At 45.8% G+C, this 21127-nt stretch overlaps 2 protein-coding genes across 3 annotated transcripts in view; one reads left to right on the top strand and one right to left on the bottom strand.

The window, feature by feature from the left end:
* Positions 1-19278, top strand: part of LOC117999555 (integrin alpha-D-like) — a 27226-nt gene extending 7948 nt beyond the window's left edge. The window contains exons 6-30 of the mRNA XM_034988789.1: positions 516-646; positions 1318-1463; positions 3868-4021; positions 4118-4268; positions 4470-4543; positions 5845-5974; positions 6083-6225; positions 6415-6555; positions 6649-6858; positions 7374-7504; positions 7623-7780; positions 8716-8870; positions 9132-9263; positions 10079-10152; positions 10381-10522; positions 14451-14564; positions 14678-14757; positions 14870-14953; positions 17196-17274; positions 17435-17542; positions 17649-17726; positions 17930-18043; positions 18186-18287; positions 18545-18655; positions 19138-19278. Coding sequence (XP_034844680.1) covers positions 516-646; positions 1318-1463; positions 3868-4021; positions 4118-4268; positions 4470-4543; positions 5845-5974; positions 6083-6225; positions 6415-6555; positions 6649-6858; positions 7374-7504; positions 7623-7780; positions 8716-8870; positions 9132-9263; positions 10079-10152; positions 10381-10522; positions 14451-14564; positions 14678-14757; positions 14870-14953; positions 17196-17274; positions 17435-17542; positions 17649-17726; positions 17930-18043; positions 18186-18287; positions 18545-18655; positions 19138-19251 — 3056 coding nt within the window. The 3' untranslated portion in view covers positions 19252-19278. The remainder of the gene's footprint in view (positions 1-515; positions 647-1317; positions 1464-3867; positions 4022-4117; positions 4269-4469; positions 4544-5844; positions 5975-6082; positions 6226-6414; positions 6556-6648; positions 6859-7373; positions 7505-7622; positions 7781-8715; positions 8871-9131; positions 9264-10078; positions 10153-10380; positions 10523-14450; positions 14565-14677; positions 14758-14869; positions 14954-17195; positions 17275-17434; positions 17543-17648; positions 17727-17929; positions 18044-18185; positions 18288-18544; positions 18656-19137) is intronic.
* On the bottom strand, positions 8729-21127 carry LOC117999554 (cytochrome c oxidase subunit 6A2, mitochondrial). 2 transcript variants are annotated; one of them, XM_034988787.1, is made up of 4 exons: positions 20991-21127; positions 20682-20818; positions 20438-20553; positions 8729-8825 (listed from the first exon to the last, which is right to left on the bottom strand). In XM_034988787.1, the coding sequence occupies exons 1-3, from the start codon at positions 21061-21063 to the stop codon at positions 20470-20472; spliced, it is 294 nt and encodes a 97-aa protein (XP_034844678.1). In that variant the 5' UTR covers positions 21064-21127; the 3' UTR covers positions 8729-8825; positions 20438-20469. The 2 variants fall into 2 exon arrangements, with proteins under 2 accessions (XP_034844678.1, XP_034844679.1); XM_034988788.1 differs by lacking the exon at positions 8729-8825 and adding an exon at positions 19384-19775.

Genomic DNA, 21127 nt, shown 5'->3' with positions numbered 1-21127 from the left:
GACTCTGCAGGGTGGGTGTGGGGGTGCGGGGTCAACAGATTTTTTTTTAGTTTAGAATGCTTTGAAAATTAAGTGTTAATTTTAATTCCAGTATAGTTACCATACAGTGTTATATTAGTTTCAGGTGTACAATATAGTGATTCAACAATTCCATATATCACTTGGTGCTCCTCACAAGTGCACTCCTTAATCCCCATCACCTATTTAACCCATCCCCCCACCCACCTCCCCTCTGGTAACCATCAGTTTGTTCTCTTTGGTTAAGAGTCTGTTCTCTTCTTTGTCTCTCTCATTCTGTCTCTCTGTCTCTCTTTCTTTTTTGCTCATTTGTTTTGTTTCTTAAAGTTTGGGCAATGGATTTGGGCTTCCTCCGAGGAAGGTGTAGAAACTGGGTGGGAATTGATTCCTAGGCCAAGAATGGCCCCTTAACTCTGTGGAGCCAGAAAGATTTCTGGGCCCTGGCAGACAGCTGGGACCCACACACGCATCTCTGATTCCTTCTTCCTTCTCTACAGAGTGTCCAAGTCAAGAGATGGACATTGTCTTCCTGATTGATGGTTCTGGCAGCATTGTCAAAAGTGACTTTAAGCAGATGAAAGACTTTGTCAGAGCCGTGATGGGACAGTTTGAAGGCACCAACACCCTGGTGAAGACTGGGTCCCCAAGGCCTGGGGAGTGGGGTGGGGGTGGCAGCTGCCTTGGGGAAGACCAACCTAAGAGGAAGCCTGGTGTTGCTGGGGGTTGGCTCAGTGGGCCTGTGCCTGATACTTGTGTCCTGGTGCATGGCTGATTTGAGCCCTGACCTGAGGAAATTCCCCCATGGCATTTAATATGTCCCCACATGGCCTAGGAAATACAGTTTTTTACTGTTTAGAAGCATTGAAAGGATTGCAAAAGTAGTTTTGCTGTGAAATTAGACTGAAGGTAACTTGGCCAAATAATTAATGATTTCTTTATTACATTTTCCATGTAACTCATGATTTATCTTATTATTTTATTTCCCAGTAATTAGTGTATATGTATGTGGAAATTCTTGAGAAGTGAGGAAATATAGTCTACAAGTTGATTTCATGTAATGAAATTTTTAAAAAGTCCAAGTTTAAGAAATGTTGAGGTAGGAAATGTTATTCCTTGCAAACTCTGAAAGAAGCATCATTTGGTTTTGATTTTCTAGTTTTCTTTTTGGGCCATGTTTCCCCTGGGTTTTAGCCTCAAGAACACATGGAAAGTGGTTTTTAAAACCAAAGTTATTCCAAAATAAAATGTTTATTGAAGAATAACTCCTGAGCTCCAGGGCCTTCCTCTTCTCCTTTGCAGTTCTCCCTGATACAGTACTCCAACTACCTGAAGATCCACTTCACCTTCACCCAATTCCAGAGCAGCTTGAGCCCTCAGAGCCTGGTGGATCCCATCGTCCAACTGGATGGCCTGACATTTACAGCCACGGGCATCCTGACAGTGGTGTAAGTTTCCCCTTCTGCCTCATGTGGATAAGCTGCCACACCATTTCCTCATGCTGGTCTGCACAGCCCTTCTGCAGGGCTGTGGGAAATCTGGGGAAAGGGGCTCAAAAGGGAAGTGGAGGGGCTGTAGGTGGAGACTTCCCTGGAATGTTCTCTTCATATAGGACAGCACTCCTCTGCAGTGTTTCCTCTTTGCCTGGCTTGGGATTGGCTGGACCCTGAGTCCAACTAGGGAAGCCAGAGACATGGGCTTTGGTTCAGACATACCCGAGTTCTCATTCTGGCTCCCTGCTGGTGACCTGGGCCACCCTGGGATTTACTGACTCTTTCTAAGTCTCAGCAAACTGTCAAATGAGGATAAACTTACAACTTGGTTTTAAGAATTAAAGGAGATAACATGCATGCAATGCTTCTGCACCAGAAGTGCTAGATAAGTGGTTGGTGTTTTATCCAGAGAATGGTGCACTCACGTTTTACCTCCCTGGCAGAGACTTGGGAATTGTTGCCAAGTGTTTTCTTTGCGTCTCTCTCCTCACTCATTTCCCTCTCTTCCCACATTCCTCATCCATATGAACTCTGCATTAACTGGGTGCTTACCATGTATGTGCCTGACCAGCTAGGATGACCATAAAGAAATGACTTAGGTGGTGGCGCCAGAACAGAAGATGTGGTTCTTATGGGAAAGAAATAGGCTAAATGTCTGGGATTTTCAACTTCCTGTGCACCCCTGGGTGCCACTCTGGGGATGGTGCTGGAGAAATGCTGAATAAAGGATGCTCCTGCCAAATGTACCCTCTTTACTGCTGGGTGGCTTTTCTGCCTTGAACACTGGCTGCATGGGACTGGACAACCAAGAGGAATGCCTCTGTCCCTTGAATTGAAAGTCACACAGGAGCGGCATCCCTTCTAGCCCTTGGAACTCCTCCCAGTGGTGGGTGACAGTGTGGTTGTCCTCAACACCCATTCTGCTCCCCTCACCCAGAACAGCAGCTTCCCCACTCCCCAGAACCAAAGCCATCTCAGGGCTTCTCTGCCACTGTTTGTTTTTTGTTTTTTTCTTTTTAGAAGTTTCATTACAAAAAAAGATAAAAAATTGCAATAACATTAAGGAGATTTTTGGAAAAAGTATTACAGTCCCTCTACCAACCACCTCACAGTATTTTAGCAAAAAGAAAGGATAAAAACAAATGAATAAACAAATCCCACCCACAAAGCACAGGGCCATTTCCATCCTTGTTTTTATTCAGACATATTTCATATAGTCACGATGTGGGCAGAAACAAGTTTCGTCCTGCCTTTTTTTTTCATCTACTACATGAACCTGTGCCATGTTTCTCTACAGCTTTTACTGTTTTCCTTTGAAATGGCTCTGTACTTTCTTACAAAGCAGGTGGATCATGATTTGCTAAACCCCTTCCCTGATCTTGGACATTTAGCTTGTTTCCAGTATTATATTTTGAGTGTGTGTGTGTGTGTGTGTGTGTTTATTCTGAATTTATAGAACTATATGAGCATATAGTTACATTTTTAATCATTTGTAATAGCTACCACAGAATTAATGCTTACCTTTGGCCATTCACTGTTTTAAAGGCTTTCCCTCATTTGATCCTCAAAATAACCTCTTATGATTTATCTCATTTATCTATTGTTGCCTAAAAAACCACTCCCAAACTTAGTGGCTTAAGCAACAACTCTTTTATTAATATTTTTCGTGATTTGGGACTCATCTGTTTTCAGAAGCTGGAACATGAGAGATTCATTCACATGGTCCTGCCTGGGCAGGACTCGCTGGAAGGCTGGGCTTAGCTGGGATGGAGGAGCCTTCCTCTCCATAGCTATAGAAGCTACAGAAGTCTTGAGCTATAGACTTCCCTCATGGTGGCTCAGGGCTTCCCCAAATGAAAGGGCTAACAAGGCTTCTTAGGCCCATAGTTGGCATGGTGTCACTTCCATTTCATGCTACTGCTGAAACTGGTCACAGGTCAGACTCAATATGGGAAGGGAACCAGGTGTGGCACACTGGGGGTCATCTTTGAAGAACAGCTATGGTACAATTATTATTCTCACCTTCACAGAGAGAAACAAAGGCTCAAAGAGGTAAAGCAACTGTCCAAGTCTGTCAGACTGTAAAGTTCCTACTCTGAACCATACTGCCTTCTGGAAATGAGGTTCCATGGTAGATGGAATTATAGAAAAAGGAATATGAGTACCTTTATTATTGATCTTACTAATCATTGCATGACTTTCAAAAAAGGTTGAGGCAATTTTTTTTTAAACATGGCTGACACAGTCTGATGGTACCAGGACTCCCCAGTCTCTCCATATGAGCTTCTACTGCTACAGATTATTTCTTTCCAGAATCAATTTCATCTACAGAGAGTCATCTCCCTTTCTTCCTTGACAGGAAAGAACTATTTCATAGTAAGAATGGGGCCCGTAAAAGTGCCAAGAAGATCCTCATTGTCATCACAGATGGGCAGAAATACAGAGACCCCCTGGAGTACAGAGACGTCATCCCTCAGGCAGAGAGAGCTGGCATCATTCGCTATGCCATTGGGGTATGTCCTTTTCCTCATGTCACCCTCAGACTCAGGCTCAACGTTACCCAGGCAGAAAGGCTGGTGGGCTCCTCCTCAGCTGTCTCTCTGCCACAGGTGGGAAATGCTTTCCAGGAACCCACTGCCAGGCAGGAGCTGAACACCATTGGCTCAGTGCCCTCTCAAGACCACGTGTTCAGGGTGGACAACTTTGGGGCACTCAGCAGCATCCAGGAGCAGCTGCAAGAGAAGATCTTTGCAGTTGAGGGTAAATGCAGGGCGAGCTTGGGTCTTGGAATAGAAAGGTTCTGGACCCAGTTGTTCCCTGAAGTTCTGAGAGGCCATCCTTATTCACAGCTCACCCAAAATTGTGCCCCAGAACCTGAGCTTCAGAGTCATTCTTCTCCTTCTGCTCTGAGTCCTTGTGGTCTCATAGCCCCCAGAGCCTAAATGACCTGTTTCCCCACAGGAACCCAGTCGAGGACAAGTAGCTCCTTCCAACATGAGATGTCACAAGAAGGCTTCAGTTCAGTACTCACAATGGTGGGTGGAACACGTACTTGATAAATAGGTCTCAGGCACCAATCCTGGGCCAACCCTGTGCTGGGAGTTGGGACCCAGAAGTAAATAAGAAAGCAGATTCTGTCTTCAATGTCACTGTCTGTTTGGAGAGAGGCATATAGGCAGTGTATGTAGGTGGTAGGAGCATAGCAGAGAACAGGATAGCCACGACTCCCGCTCTCATAGGGCACATATCCAGTGGGAGGAGACAACAAACAACAAAAAATATCTTCAGATTGTGCTAGGCATTAGGGTAGAGCAAGACAGGTGCTCAGAGGAGGCCTGAGGAGTGACAACTGAGGCCGAATGATGAGAAAAGGCCAGCCCTGGAAAAATCTGGGAGAGATCGCTCCAGGTAGAGGAAAAAGCAAGTGCAAAGGTCTTGAGGCATGAACATGGTTACTGGGCTAGAGAGATAGAAGGGCCAGCATAGCTGGAGCAGAGTGAGAGAGGGGGGTGGAAAGATGGGAAAGACCAGATCATGCAGATGAAAGAAATAACAATATAGTGTGACTTGTGTGCAAGTCAATGTGTGCTCAAAATATCCAGAGGGATTTGCTTCAAAGTAATTTTGGGGGTGAGGAGGGGGGACATAGAAATGAAACAAGGTTGGTCATGAATTGATCACTGAAGCTGGCTCAAGGGTACTTGGGAGTTCATTATGCATTTCTTTCTACTTTTGTATATGTTCTAAATTATCCATAATCAAAAGTTTAAAAAGGCAATAAAAAAGTATGCAGAGTAGGAAATGCTTATCACTCCCTGAGGGAGCCAACGAAGACCTCACAGAGGAGGTGAGTTTGAGGTTGACTCTTCCTGAGAGAGGAGTTGAGTCTTAGAAAGAGAGAGGAGAGAGGTGTCCAGGTCAAAAGCTTCATGTGTTTAAACATAGGGTAACTCCACAGGTTTGACTGGAGAGGACCCTAGATTCCATCCTCAGGGGCTTGGTGGCAGGGAGCCATGTTGGATTGCCAGCAGGATGATGGCTATATGTTTGTTGGTTCTGAGGAAACCTACTCTGGGGTACTGGAGGATGGAGCAGAAAGGAGCCAGCTAGGAGGCAGAAAGGGCAGTGGATGAGAATAGTTGGGATTTACCGGAACAGTGGCACTGGGGATGGCTGAGAGACATTAGGAGTGAGGGACACTGAAGTTGCTGAAAAGGACTGGGGAGGGAGAAAGAGAATGCCAAATAATGAGCAGAGTCAGTGGCAGGCATTGCTTTGGAATAGGCTGTCTTCTTTTGGGTCAGGCCTGCTCAGCCCTAGAATCCTTTCCTCCCAGGATGGACCAGTTCTGGGGGCTGTGGGGAGCTTCAGCTGGTCTGGAGGTGCCTTCCTGTACACCCAAAATATGAGCCGCACTTTCATCAACATGTCTCAAGAGAATGTGGACATGAGGGACTCTTACCTGGGTGAGAAAAGGCTGTGGCTGGGGGCACAGGTGGGACATGAGCTGCCTGGGAAGGGCAGGAGCTCAGGGGTGGGGAGGAAGCCTTTGTGCTGAGGCCTGCCCTCCTCAGGTTACTCCACTGAGCTGGCTCTTTGGAAGGGGGTCCAGAGCCTGATCCTTGGGGCCCCCCGCCATCAACATACCGGGAAAGCTGTCATCTTCACCCAGGCATCTGGGCAATGGAGGCCGAAGGCTGAAGTTGCAGGGACTCAGGTTGGGTGTTGAGGAAGCCAGAGTGGAACATGAAGGTGGCAGGGTCTCCAGGGGCAGAGGGGGAGGAGATGAAGGGGTTTGGAAGCCTGTGGGGGGAAGGTCCTGGTGGCTGTGGAGAAGTGGGTCCAGTCCCAGAAGGGGGTGCCTCTGGCAGGGGCAGGCAGGATGACTTCAGGCTCTGCCTTGCAGATTGGCTCTTACTTTGGGGCCTCCCTCTGCACTGTGGATGTGGATGGAGATGGCAGCTCTGACCTTGTCCTCATTGGGGCTCCCTATTACTACAAGCCAACCCGGGGGGGCCAGGTGTCTGTGTGCCCCTTGCCCCAGGGGGTGAGTGTCTGATGAGAGCTGGGCTGGGTGAGGCCTGGGTGTGGGGTGGAGGGGTTGCCTGGGTTGGGACCTGACACTGGTTTTGTTCTGCAGAGGGCTAAGTGGCAGTGTGAGGTCATTCTCTGTGGGGAGCAGGGCCACCCCTGGGGCCGCTTTGGGGCAGCCCTGACAGTGCTGGGGGATGTGAATGGGGACAAGCTGACAGACGTGGCCATCGGGGCCCCAGGAGAGCAGGAGAGCCGGGGTGCTGTCTACCTATTTCATGGAACCTCAGGACTGGGCATCAACCCCTCCCACAGACAGGTGAGACCCCTGTCTGCAGCCTCTCCCAGTTCCATCTCCTTTTCTATGTCTCAGATTTGCCTGATGCCCTGCCTTGTCACTGACCTTAACAGTAGCCATGCTTCTTCTAGGGGTTTAGTGCCCTGAATGTCACCAGGCCCAGCTAAGTGCAAAGTATCTCTCCTTTCTCCTTTGGCTCCAAACAGACTTCAGTGTGTGGGCAGCTTAGTGGTTAAGAGATTGCAGGGCCTGGGTTAAATGCCTGTCCAGCCATGTCAGCTGTGTGGCCTTAGGCAAGTGACTGATTTAGCCTCTGAGAGCCTTAGTTTCCTTCTATGAAACATTAAATGAAGGAGCTCTGTCTGGGGTCCCTGGGGTCTCACTATGCTTGCTTTCCATTCCTGCCCTCTCATCTCTCCTTTTCAATTTTTCCATTCAGATCTGCTTTCACTGCAGTTTCCTTTCCAAATCTTTCTTCTCAAACCTTTCAGATGCCCTCCCCTTGACTTCCGCTTTTCCTTTTCCTCTCTGGCCAGCGGATCGCAGGCTCCCGGCTCTCTCCCACACTCCAGTATTTTGGGCAGTCACTGAGTGGGGGTCAGGACCTCACCCAGGATGGACTGGTGGACCTGGCTGTGGGGGCCCGGGGACAGGTGCTGCTGCTCAGGTGACAACCCCTCACATCCCACCCTTGCCCACTGTGTGTCCATTCAACAAGCTTCCCCCTCCCTTGTCCTCCTCTCCGGGGCCAGAATCAGGTCCTCAGCCCCTGTGTGCACCCTCAGGAGTCGGCCAGTGCTGAATGTGGGGGTGGCTATGAGATTCATGCCCTCGGAGGTGGCAAAGGCTGTGTACCAGTGCTGGGGAGACGTGCCATCCACCCTGGAAGCTGCGAGTGCCACAGTCTGTCTCTCTATCCACAAAAGCTCACTGGACCAACTAGGTGAGTTCTTCCCAGTGGACCAGCACCTTATCCCCCTTGAGGCCCCCAACCCTATCCTCAGGAGGAAATGAGCCCAGGGATCCAGATACCACTTGCATATCCACTCACCTGCCAGTGTTGGAAACCCCGGGTCCCTTCTCTTCCCCTCTCCCCACACCCAGGCCAATAGGCTCTAAGTCCGGGATACAATCTGGAATCTTCCCACTTCTCTCCACCCGCTCCAGCCACTGCCTACCTTGAAGCCACCACTTCTCTTTCCTACCTATACTTTGAGCTGTTTCCATGTCTGTTCTTGCAGCCTGCCATCCTTTCTCCGTAGAGAAACTAGAGGGATCGGTCCTAAAACACAAATCTGGTCTCCTCACTTGCCTGCTTAACCACCCCGCAAGCTCTCCTTTCTTCCATTTATAAAGACCAAAATCCTTCTCTACAATGCCCTTGCTGACTTTGCTCCTCCCTGCCCTTCCAACCTACCTCATCACACTCTCCCTTTCTGTAAATGTGCCATCCTCCCTCTCCCTTCTGGTCTTAGCCATTGTTCTCATGGTCTGGGACTCTCCCCTCTCCCCCCCCCCATTCTTCACCAACCTTTGCTCATCCTCCAGGTTGGGGCTCAGACAAGGCCCACCCAGGAAGGCATTTCTGAGCCCAGGTCTGAATTAGCAAGCCCTCCTTGGTACTACTGAGGATCCCACCATTGGGTTGATTGTGCTGGGGGATTATGGCCTGCATGCTGGTCTCTCTTCCTAGACGGAGAGCTTTATGACAGCAGGGACCATATTTCTCTATCTTCTTCTCCACACATATCCTAGCACCTGATACAGCTCATGGCCCATAGGAAGTGCTCAGCAAATGTTTGTTGCATAAATAAACAAAAGCAGAACATTTGAGGTTCTCTTGGACTTTTCATCTTCTGTTCCTCCCTTCCGCTTCAGGTGATGTCCAAAGCTCCATCAGGTATGATCTGGCATTGGACCCAGGCCGTCTGATTTCTCGTGCCATTTTTGATGAGACCAAGAACAGGACTTTGACTCGAAGAAAAACCCTGGGGATGGGAGATTACTGTGAAACCATTAAGCTGCTTTTACCAGTAAGGACTTCGGGTTCTGGGAAAGGGAGGGGGAGAAGGAGCCCAAGGTGAGCCTCTGGCACCTCTGCTCCCTGTTGAGTGAGGGGAAGAGGGTGGGGATATTGGGGCTGGAGAGAGGAAAGTTGAGGCCAGAGAACCTGACTCCACAGCTAGGACAGAATGCTGTCCCAGCAGCAGGGAATGGATGTAGTTGAGCAGAAGGGCCAGTGGTGGAAAGTAACGAGAAGGGTAGTGGGTTCTTGAAAGCCCATTCTCCCTCAGGACTGTGTGGAGGATGTGGTGAATCCCATCATCCTACGCCTCAACTTCTCCTTGGTGGGGGAGCCCATCCCCTCATCTCAGAACCTTCGCCCTGTGCTGGCTGTGGGCTCACAGGACCTCTTCACTGCTTCTGTGAGTCTTCCAATGAAATCCCAGGGATGTACTGATTTTCACTGTGTCTCTGTGTCTTAAGAACCTATTGTGGTTCTCAACTTTCCATCAACCACATTAAGTCCATAATGCCTCCACCCAGTTACCAAGGCCCTGCCTAGCTTGGACTCTTACACACATCCCAGATGGCCACCACTTTACCTCAACATAAACTCTCTGATTCTCATTCTCCAAATCCTTCCCAACATCTGTCATTCCTTCCTCTGTTTCTTTGTCCATGTTGTAGTTCCTACTTGGAAAACATTTCCTTCTCTCCACCTCAAAGATCCTTTCTAGTTCTCTAAGCCCCAGTCTCAACTTCCCCCCTTTTGGAAATCATATTCAGCATCTCTCTCTTCTTCTCTGGCTTCCTATTACATCATAGTGATACCAAATATTACATGACTGGAATCATAGCAATCGGCATCTACTTTTGTGGCTCTCTGGGAATTGTGGGTTCTGTGAGTACAAGAGCCATGTCTAATTCACCTGTAGTTTCCACTTTTCCTAACTCCTCACCCAACCCAGAACCTGTCCCTTATTGACACTTGATAATGTTTGTCGAATAATTGTTCCAATGTGAGTTGGATTTAACTCCTCAACTAAACTTTATGCTCCTTGAAGCCAAGGATCTTATCATTCTGCCCCTCCCTTACTGCCCCACTTCTTGACAGTGTTGGTGTGGGGTGGGTGCTCAGTAATATTCAATAATGAGCACTCAAGATGAGCGCTCCTAATGAGGGAAATGGAGAAAGATTAAGACATGGATGGGAAGAGAATTTACTGTTTTTCTGCAGCTCCCTTTTGAGAAGAACTGTGGACAAGATCACCTCTGTGAAGGGGACCTGAATATCAATCTCAGCTTCTCAGGGTGAGCTCTAACTCCTTTCATTTCTAGACACTTAAGCTTTTGGGTCTCTCATCCCCATGGGATGAGAAATGCTTATGTTTCCCTTTGGCTCTCCTTCTAACAAAGAAATTAAATTTTGATTGGAATGTTATCAGTTCATGAGTTCCCACATTCCTGCCCCTACCCTTGATCCAATTCCAACCTATTTCCAGCACAGTCTCTTTTTCAGTTTTGTCCTTCCTCCTCCAGCCTGCAGACCCTGGTGGTAGGGAGCTCCCTGGAGCTTAATGTGACAGTGACTCTGTGGAATGAGGGTGAGGATTCCTATGGTACTGTGATCCACTTCTACTACCCAGCAGGGCTGTCCTACCGACGAGTGCTAGGAACCCAGGTAAATAGCTTCCTTGTTCTCTAATGGCCTCTTCCCTGCCCTGGGTTATAGTAGGTTCTTTTAATTCTTTTATGATGACATGTAAACACAGATACACACAATTCTGAAGGGGAGAGAGAGAGAGAGAGAGAGGTGCATAAAGCAGATGTATAGTTTAATGGATGATATTAAACAAATAGCATATAGCATCCAGGTCAAGAAATAATACACTGCTAGCACCCCCAGAAGTTCTCCCTCCATGTTCATTTCCTCATCAAAACCTCACTCTCTCCCCAAGGTAACCAGTATTCTGACTTCGTGATAATCAATTCCTTGTATATTTTATGGTTTTACCACCCATGAGCACATCCTTAGAAAAAACTGTTGAGTTTTGTCAATATTTGAAATTTATAGAAACATGTTATATGTTCTTTTGTATATTTATTCATTTTTTCAGCATATGTTTGTGAAATTCATCCATGTTGTTGCTTCTGGATGTAGAACATTTTTATTGTATATAAAATCCCTTTGTATGACCATACCACAATTTATTTACCCATTCCACATTTAAAAAAAAATGTTTTTATTTAATTTCCAGGTAGTTAACATATAGTGCAATATTGGTTTCAGGAGGTAATTCATCCCGTACTTATAACACCCAGTGCTCATCACAAGTCCCTCCTTAATATCCATCACCCATTTAGCCCATCCTCTGTCCACCTCCCCTCCAGGAACCCTCAGTGTGTTCTCTATAGTTGAGTCTCTTATGGTTTGCCTCCCTCTCTTTTTTTCCCTTCCCTTATGTTCATCTGTTTTGTTTCTTAATTCCACATGTGAGTGAAATCATATGGCATTTATCATTGACTGACTTATTTCACTTAGCATAATACCTTTGCCATGGCATGGTTCCATCCATGCCATAGCAAATGGCAAGATTTCATTATTTTTGATGGTGGAGTAATGTTCCATTGTATATGTATACCACATCTTCCTTATCCATTCATTACTCAATGGACATTGGGGCTCTTTCCATAGTTAGGCTTTTGAATTTAATGCTGCTATAAACATTGGGGTGCATGTGCCTCTTTTAATCACTATTTTTGTGTTCTTTGGGTAAATGCCTCTAGTGCAATTGCTGAGTCATAGGGTAGTTCTATTTCTTAACTTTTCAAGGAAGCTCCATACTGTTCTCCAGAGTGGCTGCACCAGTTTGCATTCCCACCAACAGTGTAAGAGGGTTCCCCTTTCTCTGCATCATTGCCAACACCTGTTCTTTCTTGTGTTGTTAATGTTAGCCATTCTGACAGGTATGAGGTGATATCTCAATGTAGTTTTGATTTGTATTTCCCTGATGATGAGTGATGATGAGGATGTTTTCATGTGTCTGTTAGCCATCTTTATGTCTTCTTTGGAAAAATGTCTGTTCCTGTCTTCTGCCCATTTCTTAACGGGATTATTTATTTTTTGGTTGTTAAATTTGATAAGTTCTTTATAGATTTTGGTTACTAACACTTTATATGTCATTTTCAAATATCCTCTCCCATACCATTGGTTACCTTTTTGTCTTGTTGATTGTTTTCTTCATTGTGCAGAAACTTTTCATCTTGATGAAGTCCCCAAAGTTCACTTTGGTTTTGTTTCCCTTGCCCCCAGAGATGTGTCTTGTAAGAAGTTGCTACAGCCGAGGTCAAATAGGTTCCTGCCTGTATTCTTCTCTAGGATTTTGATGGTTTCCTGTCTCACATTTAGGTCTTTATTCCATTTTGAATTTATTTTTTTGTATGTTGTATGAAAGTGGTCCAGTTTCATTCTTCTGCCTGTGGCTGTCCAATTTTCCCAACACCATTTGTTAAAGAGACTGTCTTTTTTCCATTGGATTTTCTTTCCTGTTTTATCAAGGATTAGTTGACCATATAGTTGTGGGCCCATTTCTGGGCTTTCTTTTCTGTTTCATTGATCTATGTGTCTATTTTAGTGCCAGGATCATACTGTCTTGATAACTACAGCTTTGTAATATAGCTTGAAGTCTGGATTGTGATGCCTCCAGCTTTTCTCTTCTTCAAGATTGCTTTGGCTATTTGGGATCTTTTCTGGTTCCATACAAATTTTAGGCTTGTTTGTTCTAGCTCTGTGAAGAATGTTGGTGGTATTTTGATAAGGATTGCATTTTTGTGTAGATTGCTTTGGGGAGTATGGACATTTTAACAATGTTTTTATTCCAACCCATGAGCATGAAATATTTTTCCTTTTCTTTGTGTCCTTTTCAATTTTTTTCATCAGTGTTCAATTTTTGCAGAGTATAGATCCCTTACCTCTTTGGTTAACTTTATTTGTAGGTATCTTTTGGTTTTTCATGCAATTTTAAATGGGATCAATTTCTTGATTTCTCACTCTGCTGCTTCATTATTGGTGTATAGAAATGCAACAGAGGTGGGGCAGGGGATGGGGTAACTAGGTGATGGACATTAAAGATGGCATGTGATATGATGAGCACTTGGTGATATACTCAACTAATGAATATTGAACATTATATCAAAAACTGATGATGTACTATACCTTGGCTAATTGAATCTTAATAAATAAAAATAAAATAAAACAAAACAATAAAAAAATGCAACAGATTTATGTACATTGATTTTATATCCTGTGACTTTGCTGAATTTGTGTATCTGTTCCAGTAACTTTTTTGTGGAGTCTTTTGGATTTTTACATAGCATATCATGTCCTCTGTGAATAGTGAAAGCTTGACTTCTTGCAATTTGGATGCCTTTTATTTATTTTTGTTGTTTGATTATTGAGGCTAGGACTCCAGTACTATGTTAAACAACAATGGTGTGAGTGGACATCTACCACACTACAACTCGTGATCATTTGAGTTGTTCCCTGATTTTGGCCATGACTATTCTTGAGCATGTATATTGGTGCACCTACGCATAATATTTGCAAGGTATTTGCCACATATGGCATTGCTGGATCTTAGGTTTCTGTATCTTCAAGTATAATAATTTGCACATCCATCAGCAGATTATTAGAGTTCCTGTGACTTTCTATCCACTGCAACACTTGGCATTGTCAGACTTTTAAATTTTTGTTCATCTGGTGATATTTCCTTATAGTTTTAATTTGAATTTCCTTACAGGTTTAATTTGCATTCTTTAATAAATTTGAACAACCTTTCATCTATTTCCTGGTCATTTTAATTTCTTCTTTTGGGAAGTGCCTGTGCAATTTTTTTTCTTATTCTTCTATTGAGTTTTCCATACTTTTATTTTCTTTTAACTTTTTATTTGAAATCAATTTAGCTCACATATATTGTATTATTAGTTTCAGGGGTATAATTTAGAGATTCATCAGTTGCATATTACACCTATATTACATCAAGTTCCCTCCTTAATGCACATCACCTAATTACCCCATCCCCCCACCCACATACTTTTCTTAATTGTAAGAGTTCTTTAATATTCTGGTTATCAGACTTTTCCAGTTATATGTGTTCAGATATATTTTCCAGTCCTATTGCATGTCTCTTCAGGCTCTTTAGAGTGTCTTTTAATAAACCAAATGTGTTCATTTGATTGTGGTTGATTTTTACCAAAACTTCCTATATGTTTAGTGTTTTATGTGCTGATCATGTTTAAGAAATACTTCCCTACTCCAAGGTTATGAAGATATTCCCCTTTATTACCTTTTAAGAGCTTAATAATTTTGCTTTTTCACCTGAAATCTTTAATCCGGTTGGAATCTATTGTAATTATGGAGTGAGGTAGGGATTCAATTTTTTTTGTTTTTCTGTTTGCTTGATTTTTTTTTGTATGGGCCAGTTTTCCTAGGATTATTTATTGAAAAGTCTGTCCTTTCTCCCACTGCTCCACAATGCCACCAATGTTATATATCAAGCCCATATATGCACATGGGTAACATTTTAAAATTAGTTTTCCTCCCCTGGAAGCCACCCCATCAGCGCCCACTCCGCTTGGCATGTGAGGGAGTGCCCACTGGGAACGAGGGCCTGAAGAGCAGCAGCTGTAACATCAACCATCCCATCTTCCAAGAGGACACCAAGGTGAGTGCCTCCCCCCAGATCCTCATCACTCTCCACCCTTGTCCTGACCCATTTCTTTCCCTTACTCCTCCATGACCTTCCTTATTCCCATTCCTTCTTTCTTCTTCTCTCAGGGCACCTTCATAGTCACATTTGATGTCTCCTACAAGGCCACCCTGGGCAACAAGTTGCTTCTGAAGGCCAATGCAAGCAGGTGAGGCGAGGTGTATCCCTCATTCTTTCATCTCATGCCCCAGCCAGAGATTTCTCTCCTGGATTCCTTCCCAATGAGGCTCCCCTCCCTCTCTCTCTCTCTCTCTCTCTAGTGAGAATAATAAGCCTACAACCAACAAGACCACCTTTCATCTGGAGCTCCCAGTGAGATATGCTGTCTACATGGTGATCAGCAGGTCTGAACCTTTGACTCTTCTATAATCCTAGTACCTCCCCTTGAAGCCCAGGATCTTTGAAGGATAGGTATCTGAACTAGCCCTCTAATTCCTCACATGGGAATACTTGTGCCCAGTCATATATTTATGCCATAATAACATACACGATATACTTCTTGCTTCTTCTCTGATGAACTGACCTACTGGTGGGACACACACACTTTGCCACCACTCTGCACTCCTCCCTCTCTCTCCAAGGTGCAGGCCTCCTTAAACATGAAGCCAATTCTATTCTTCATTCAAATATGAGTGTGTTGAAGTGAAACTAACTAGATTAAGATTGAGGCTTTTATGAGCTCTCTGAGCTCTCTGTGTGGTTTGTCACCACACAGAGGAAAGAAAAGGTCAAGGTTTCACAAAACAAAGAGGAGGCCAGAGATGTGACAAACTGCTGGGAAAGTCTCTACGAGTCCAAGGCTGTGGCAGGCCACAGGAAAGTCAAGTGCAGGGCTGTTGCTCTCAGTTCGGAAGGTGGGTGGTGGAGCAGGGGCAGGCCAGGCTGGAAGCAGGGCAAGGAGACCCACATAACCTGGCCAAACTCCAGAGGTGTAGGGAGGTGGTCAAAAACTTATAATATTGCCATGGGACAGAGTTTGCTACTGTTGTTGCTGCTGATGACACATGAATTTTTAGGAGAACTAGGGAGGGAGGATCAAACAGTGTCATTGCCCTTCCAAACTCCATGTATGAATTTCCCCTACTGTCCATGGGAAAATAGTGGAACTTATATTAAGAGCTTACAGTTATATATACTTATGATATGCCAGGCATTTAAAAAGTACTTTACGTGTATTTACATTCATTTAATCCTTCTAAAAACTCTGTGATTTAGTTATTGTTAAACCCCCTTTTCTACCAACAAAGAAATCAAGAGGTTGTTCCTGTCAGTCAGCTGCTAAGTGGCAGAACCAGGACTCAAAGTCAGATGGTCTGGCTCTAGAGGTTGTGCTCATGCCCATACACTGCTATGCCATTCCAAGGATTGGGGAAGCTGAGTGATTTACTCAAATTTGAAAAGAGAGTTAGAACTGGAAGATTTTAAGGTGAGAAAACTGAAGCATAGAAAGGGTTGGAGTGAGGAACATAAAGGCTAGCACAGTAAGGGAAAAAAAATAAATCCTAACATTTATATCATTGCTGCAGACTTCATCACAACTCTGTCACAGGCATGATTATTAGCATCCTCATTTTATACAGGAAGAATCCACAGAGGTTAAGTAACTTACCTTAAGTTACTTGGGTAAAAAGTGGTAGACTGAAATGTGAACCCAGATGGTCTGGCTCCAAGCCTGTGTTGTTAATCATCACACTGACAGTCACATCTGTGGGAAACTGTGGGGGGCCCATGGAGTTTCTGTATGGCTGCCCTGGCTTCTGTACACTAGGTGCTGGTGAAATGTGCAGCACCCCTGCTTGTTTGCTTGATTCCACTGAGACCTTAGATGTTAACTCTGGGAAGGCAGGGATTATGGTTTGGTAACTGTTGAATCCCCGGAGCCAAGCACACAGCCAGGTATAGGGTAAATGCTTACTGAAGGAGGCAATGCATAGATGGATGGATGGATGGGTGGATGGATGGAAAGCCACCTGAAGCCTGGTGAACATTTATGTCCACTCCAGGGGCTTGTGTTCATGCACCATCCTTCCTCACATTTACTTAACTGCCCCAGGATAGCCACATCTCTTTTCTTCACTCCATCATAGAGGGGCTTGCACTGCATTTTTTCCCTGGTGATCCAACCATGATTTCCTCGAATCCCTTTAGGCTTATTTGTTCTGGCAACAGCCTCTGCAAGCATTGCTGGAGGCCAACAATATACCTAGTAAAGGAGAAAGCCGTGTGAACACCTTTTTCCCATGGGAAAATGTTTAAATGTTATGAGAGGTAACGTTTAATTTGCGCCTTTAAGTAAAAATTTCCAAAAGGGGAATGGTAAGGATGTTCCAAGCAAAAGAAAGAACTTGAACAAAGCTATGGGGATGTGAAAGAGCCAGGGTATCCAAGGACACGCTAGCAGTTCTGGGTGACTGGGGCAAATGTTATAGAGAGGAGCTGAAGCTGAGGCTGCAGAAGCATGTGGGGATCATAACTATTTCATGGGATCATCTGCCAGGAGGCCCAATAGAGCCCTTAGCAGCAGACCGGGACACAACTGAGGATGGCTCCAGGGCTGTTTCTCACCAACAAGCCCTCTCTCTCCAGGAAGGAAGAGTCTACCAAGTACTTCAACTTTTCAACTTCTGATAAGAAGAGCAAGAAAGAAGCTGAGCATCGTTATCGTGTGAGAAGCCAGGGAGCATCCATATCTTCCCTCCCATGGTGCTGCTAATGTTGGGAGCTGGTGGGAGAGAGAAAGAGGAGCTGAGGGCTAGATCCAGGAAAGAAGTAGGATTTGGGATGCTCCCAGGACCACAATAATGTTCTGTCTCAATTTTCTGCAGGTGAATAACCTGAGTCAGCGAGATGTGGCCATCAGCATCAATTTCTGGGTTCCTATCCTGCTGAATGGTGTGGCTGTGTGGGATGTGGCTGTAGTGGCCCCTTCACAGGTATCTGCTTGCCTTTCTAACTCTCCAGAGTCTGATCCTACAGTGCCTCACACCCTCTTACCAGTGAAATGTTGATCATTCTGTGGCTATTTCTCTCTCTCACTAGAGTCTCCCCTGTGTGTCAGAGAGGGAACCTCCCCAGCATCCTGGCTTCCTGACCCAGATTCCAGGGAGTCTTGTACTGGTGAGAAAGACCCTGGATTCCCATTGCAGGACCAGCTGCCTATTGGGGGATATAGGGAAATGCACTTGTTAGGTTGGAGATCTATATATATGACCTATAATTGCTCATCTATTCCCCACCCCAAACCTGATGGACTTCATTTTCTCCTGTGGTTCTTGCCTAAGTTAAGACCCTCCTCAACTTCATTCCTCCCCTGTCCCTAGAACTGCTCCATTGCTGACTGCCTGAGGTTCCGCTGTGACCTCCCCTCCTTTGGCATCCAGGAGGAACTTGACTTCATCCTGAAGGGCAAACTCAACTTTGGCTGGGTCAGCCAGGTGTGTAGGCCCAACAGCAGAGTCCCTCCCCTGGATTTGGGTGGTACCAGATGTGTCTGTGCCCATCCTCAAGCCAGGAGATTTCTCAAACTCTGAGCCTCTTCCTAGGGTATTTCCCCAGCTCTGTCCCTGTGTATTTCAGACATTGCAGAAGAAGGTATTGGTGATGACTGTGGCTGAAATCACATTCAATAGATCCGTGTATTCCCAGCTTCCAGGACAGGAGGCATTCTTGAGAGCTCAGGTAGGGACTATGTGGTAGGAGTGGCCAGGCTGGTAAGAGGGATCCTAATGCTAAATCTTTGGTGCTGTGTGGGAGGCTCAGAAGCCTAGAGGAAGGCAGGATGAAGGCCCCTCAGCAGGAGAGTTGTCCCTAAGTCCATAAGTGTTTCTGTATCTCACCCCTTGAGCAAAGGAAGGAGGGGAGGCCCTTAAAGGTTGGGGAACCTGGGAAGAGTCTGGAACAACAAGGAGTCTGATACTTTCTCATGCACAAATCAGACGGCGATGGTGCTTGAAGCGTATGAGGTCTATGATCCTATTCCCCTCATCGTGGGAAGCTCTGTGGGAGGACTGCTGCTCTTGGCTCTCATCACAGCCATCCTATACAAGGTGAGTGTCTTCATCCCACTCTCAACACTACCAGTATCTAACCCAAGCCCTTCCAGAGACAGGATGGTATAGTGGGAAGAACTCAGACAATGGAATCAGACAGGCCTGTGTGTACATTTTGGCTCTATTCTGCTCACTCTTTAATGTTGGGCAAATTACTCAACTTCTCTGAGCTTGTCTCCTCATTTTTGAAATGACAGTAATGCCTACATTACAGAGTAGCTGAAGTGAGACAGACATGAAACCAGGCTATGTGTGTAGGCCTGCCTATGAATTTATGCTTTTCTACTATAGCTTTTATGCATAACTGCTGTGCTTGCACACAGTAGATAATACATGATAGCTGTAATTCATATAAGTGTTCTGGCACACAAATATGAGTCAGCTTATTTCTCTTCTCGTCTTCTCTCTCAGCTTCTTCCTACTCCCAACTCTCTTCCCTGCCCTCTTACCCAGCTCTTCTGATTTACTTCCCTTCACAGCTTGGCTTCTTCCAACGTCAGTACAAAGAAATGCTGGACAACAAACCTGAAGACACTGCCACATTCAGTCAGGAGGATGTCAGCTGTGAGGCCCCAAATTTGCCTTTGTCCTAATAATTCACTTTTCTGTTTGTCTCTACCTCCATGGACTGGTCTTGCCTTTGCCTACAAATCTACTTCCATGGGAAAAATTTCTGTATAGCTCTGGACTGGTCTGAGCAACTTATCAAGTGCTAAGCCAACTTCTCAAGGCATTGAAAGGTTTTTATATTTTAACATATTTGTCAGTTCTTCAGTAATGACTCACTTTTTACAGAAGCAAACATGAAGCCAGCATGAATTTTCATATATATAAAGAATTGCCACATTAAATGAGGATGTTTATAACACATTCTTCTTGTATGAAAGAGCTCTAATTCAGGGACCTGAGTCCTGTTCTAGGAAGAGTTGGGGGAACCTGCTTGTGGGCCTAGAAAACATTCTCTCGCTTTTTCAGGTGACTGAGGCTGATAATCTTTTCTTAATGGTGCTATGAATAATATTAGGGGAGAAGCCAAAGGAAGAACTCTAGTGTGTGTTGCTCATGGGGCTCAGCACAGGCTTCAGGCTCCTTGGTAATGGCAAATGAGCAGAATGTCCTAGGAGGGGAATGAAATGTCCTGAACATGTTTGAACCAATATCCCCCTTGAATGAGGTCCCCAAAGATTGGGAGAGCCAAGCTTCCAAAAAGGAGCATCTGATTTCCCAGACAATACAGAAGACCCATTAAATGTGGTCATAGAGAATGGCTGAAATATTCCAAATCCAAAATTAGGTCATGAAGCCTCACACATAGGGCTGTAGGTCCTCTGTTTGAAATCAAGGTTGTCTCCAGAAAACCAGAATTCACAAATATTGTCAGTGTGTCAGGCAAAAAGTTGTCTGCAGCCCTGAGTTCCCAGGGGACTTCTGAGGAGGGCCTCATTTAAGTCATTTAATCTCTGAGAATCTCAATTCCTCCTCTAGAGAATGGGAACTAAAATTATATCTTGCTCCCAGAGATACTGTGAGGATTCAGTGTTATGTGAAAGACCTTTACAGCCTAGAGCCCTAATTATTAATAGGTGAGGGAAAAGGAGTAGGGATGAAGATCTCCTACCTAGTCATCAAGGACATTCCCTCGAGCACCTCCCATATCATGGCCTTGGGAAGAGCAAGCAGAGCACAGACTGCACTGTGTGCCTGCGCCCAGTAGAGCTCTTCGGTCCCCACCCCACCCCCACGGTCCCCAGGGAGGCTGTGGACACACAGCTTCCACACCTTTATTGCACCTGGTGGCATCTGCCTGGGCCTCAGGGCTGTTCATAGCCAGTGGGCAGAGGGTTGACATGGGGATTGTGGAAAAGGGTGTGGTTACCGTCTCCCCAGGAGTAGGGCTGTGAAGAAAGGGAGAGAGGATTGTCAGCGTGGTCTGGGCCTGGGGGTTCCAAGCCCCCCCTCCCACAACCTTTGCCCTTCTGATCCTCACTCCCGCCCTGGGGGCAGAGGCCTCAGGCCAACGTACCTTGGTGCGGATACGGAGGTGGTGATAGGGGATAAACTTGGGGCGTTCACGGTGGCCCGCGTGGAGCCAGGAGTTGAGGGTGCAGAGGGCCACGCTGGGCAGCGCCAGCACGAAGGTCAGGAGGCGCCAGGTGCTGGCTGCAGAAGGAGGGGATAAGCAGAGATGAAAGAGAAGTGGGGAGGCCAGGGCCTCTGAAGGTCAGAGTGGGAGGGTTGGTCAGTGGGGGTGTTGTCAGACCCTGGGAGGCCACACAGGCAGGAGAGGGGTACAGGTAGGCAAGCCACAGGGTCAGGTCCCAGCCCCACTCACCTCCTGCCCCTCCATGGTCTCTCTTTGCTGCACTTGCCAAGCCCCGACTCAAGGACTTCAGAGGCAGAGCCATTGCGGTGGGTGAGAGAAGCTGGAAACTGCACTGTCCTTTCGCTCTCCTTCACCGAGGCCTAGAT

The sequence above is a fragment of the Mirounga leonina genome, unplaced genomic scaffold, assembly GCF_011800145.1.
Source record: "Mirounga leonina isolate KUSES-001 unplaced genomic scaffold, KU_Mleo_1.0 Mir_454, whole genome shotgun sequence".
NCBI lineage: Eukaryota > Metazoa > Chordata > Mammalia > Carnivora > Phocidae > Mirounga > Mirounga leonina.
The sequence above is the reverse complement of the archived record's forward strand: the minus strand, read 5'-3'. Positions and strand labels throughout refer to the sequence as shown.

Bases quoted from the DNA above. Each gene is read 5' to 3' on its own strand.
- LOC117999554 (XM_034988787.1), bottom strand. From the start codon at position 21,063: ATGGCTCTGCCTCTGAAGTCCTTGAGTCGGGGCTTGGCAAGTGCAGCA. The intron at 20,819-20,990 runs GTGAGTGGGGCT...CTCCTTCTGCAG, and splicing joins AGACCATGGAGGGGCAGGAG to CCAGCACCTGGCGCCTCCTG. The intron at 20,554-20,681 runs GTACGTTGGCCT...CTTTCTTCACAG, and splicing joins ACCTCCGTATCCGCACCAAG to CCCTACTCCTGGGGAGACGG.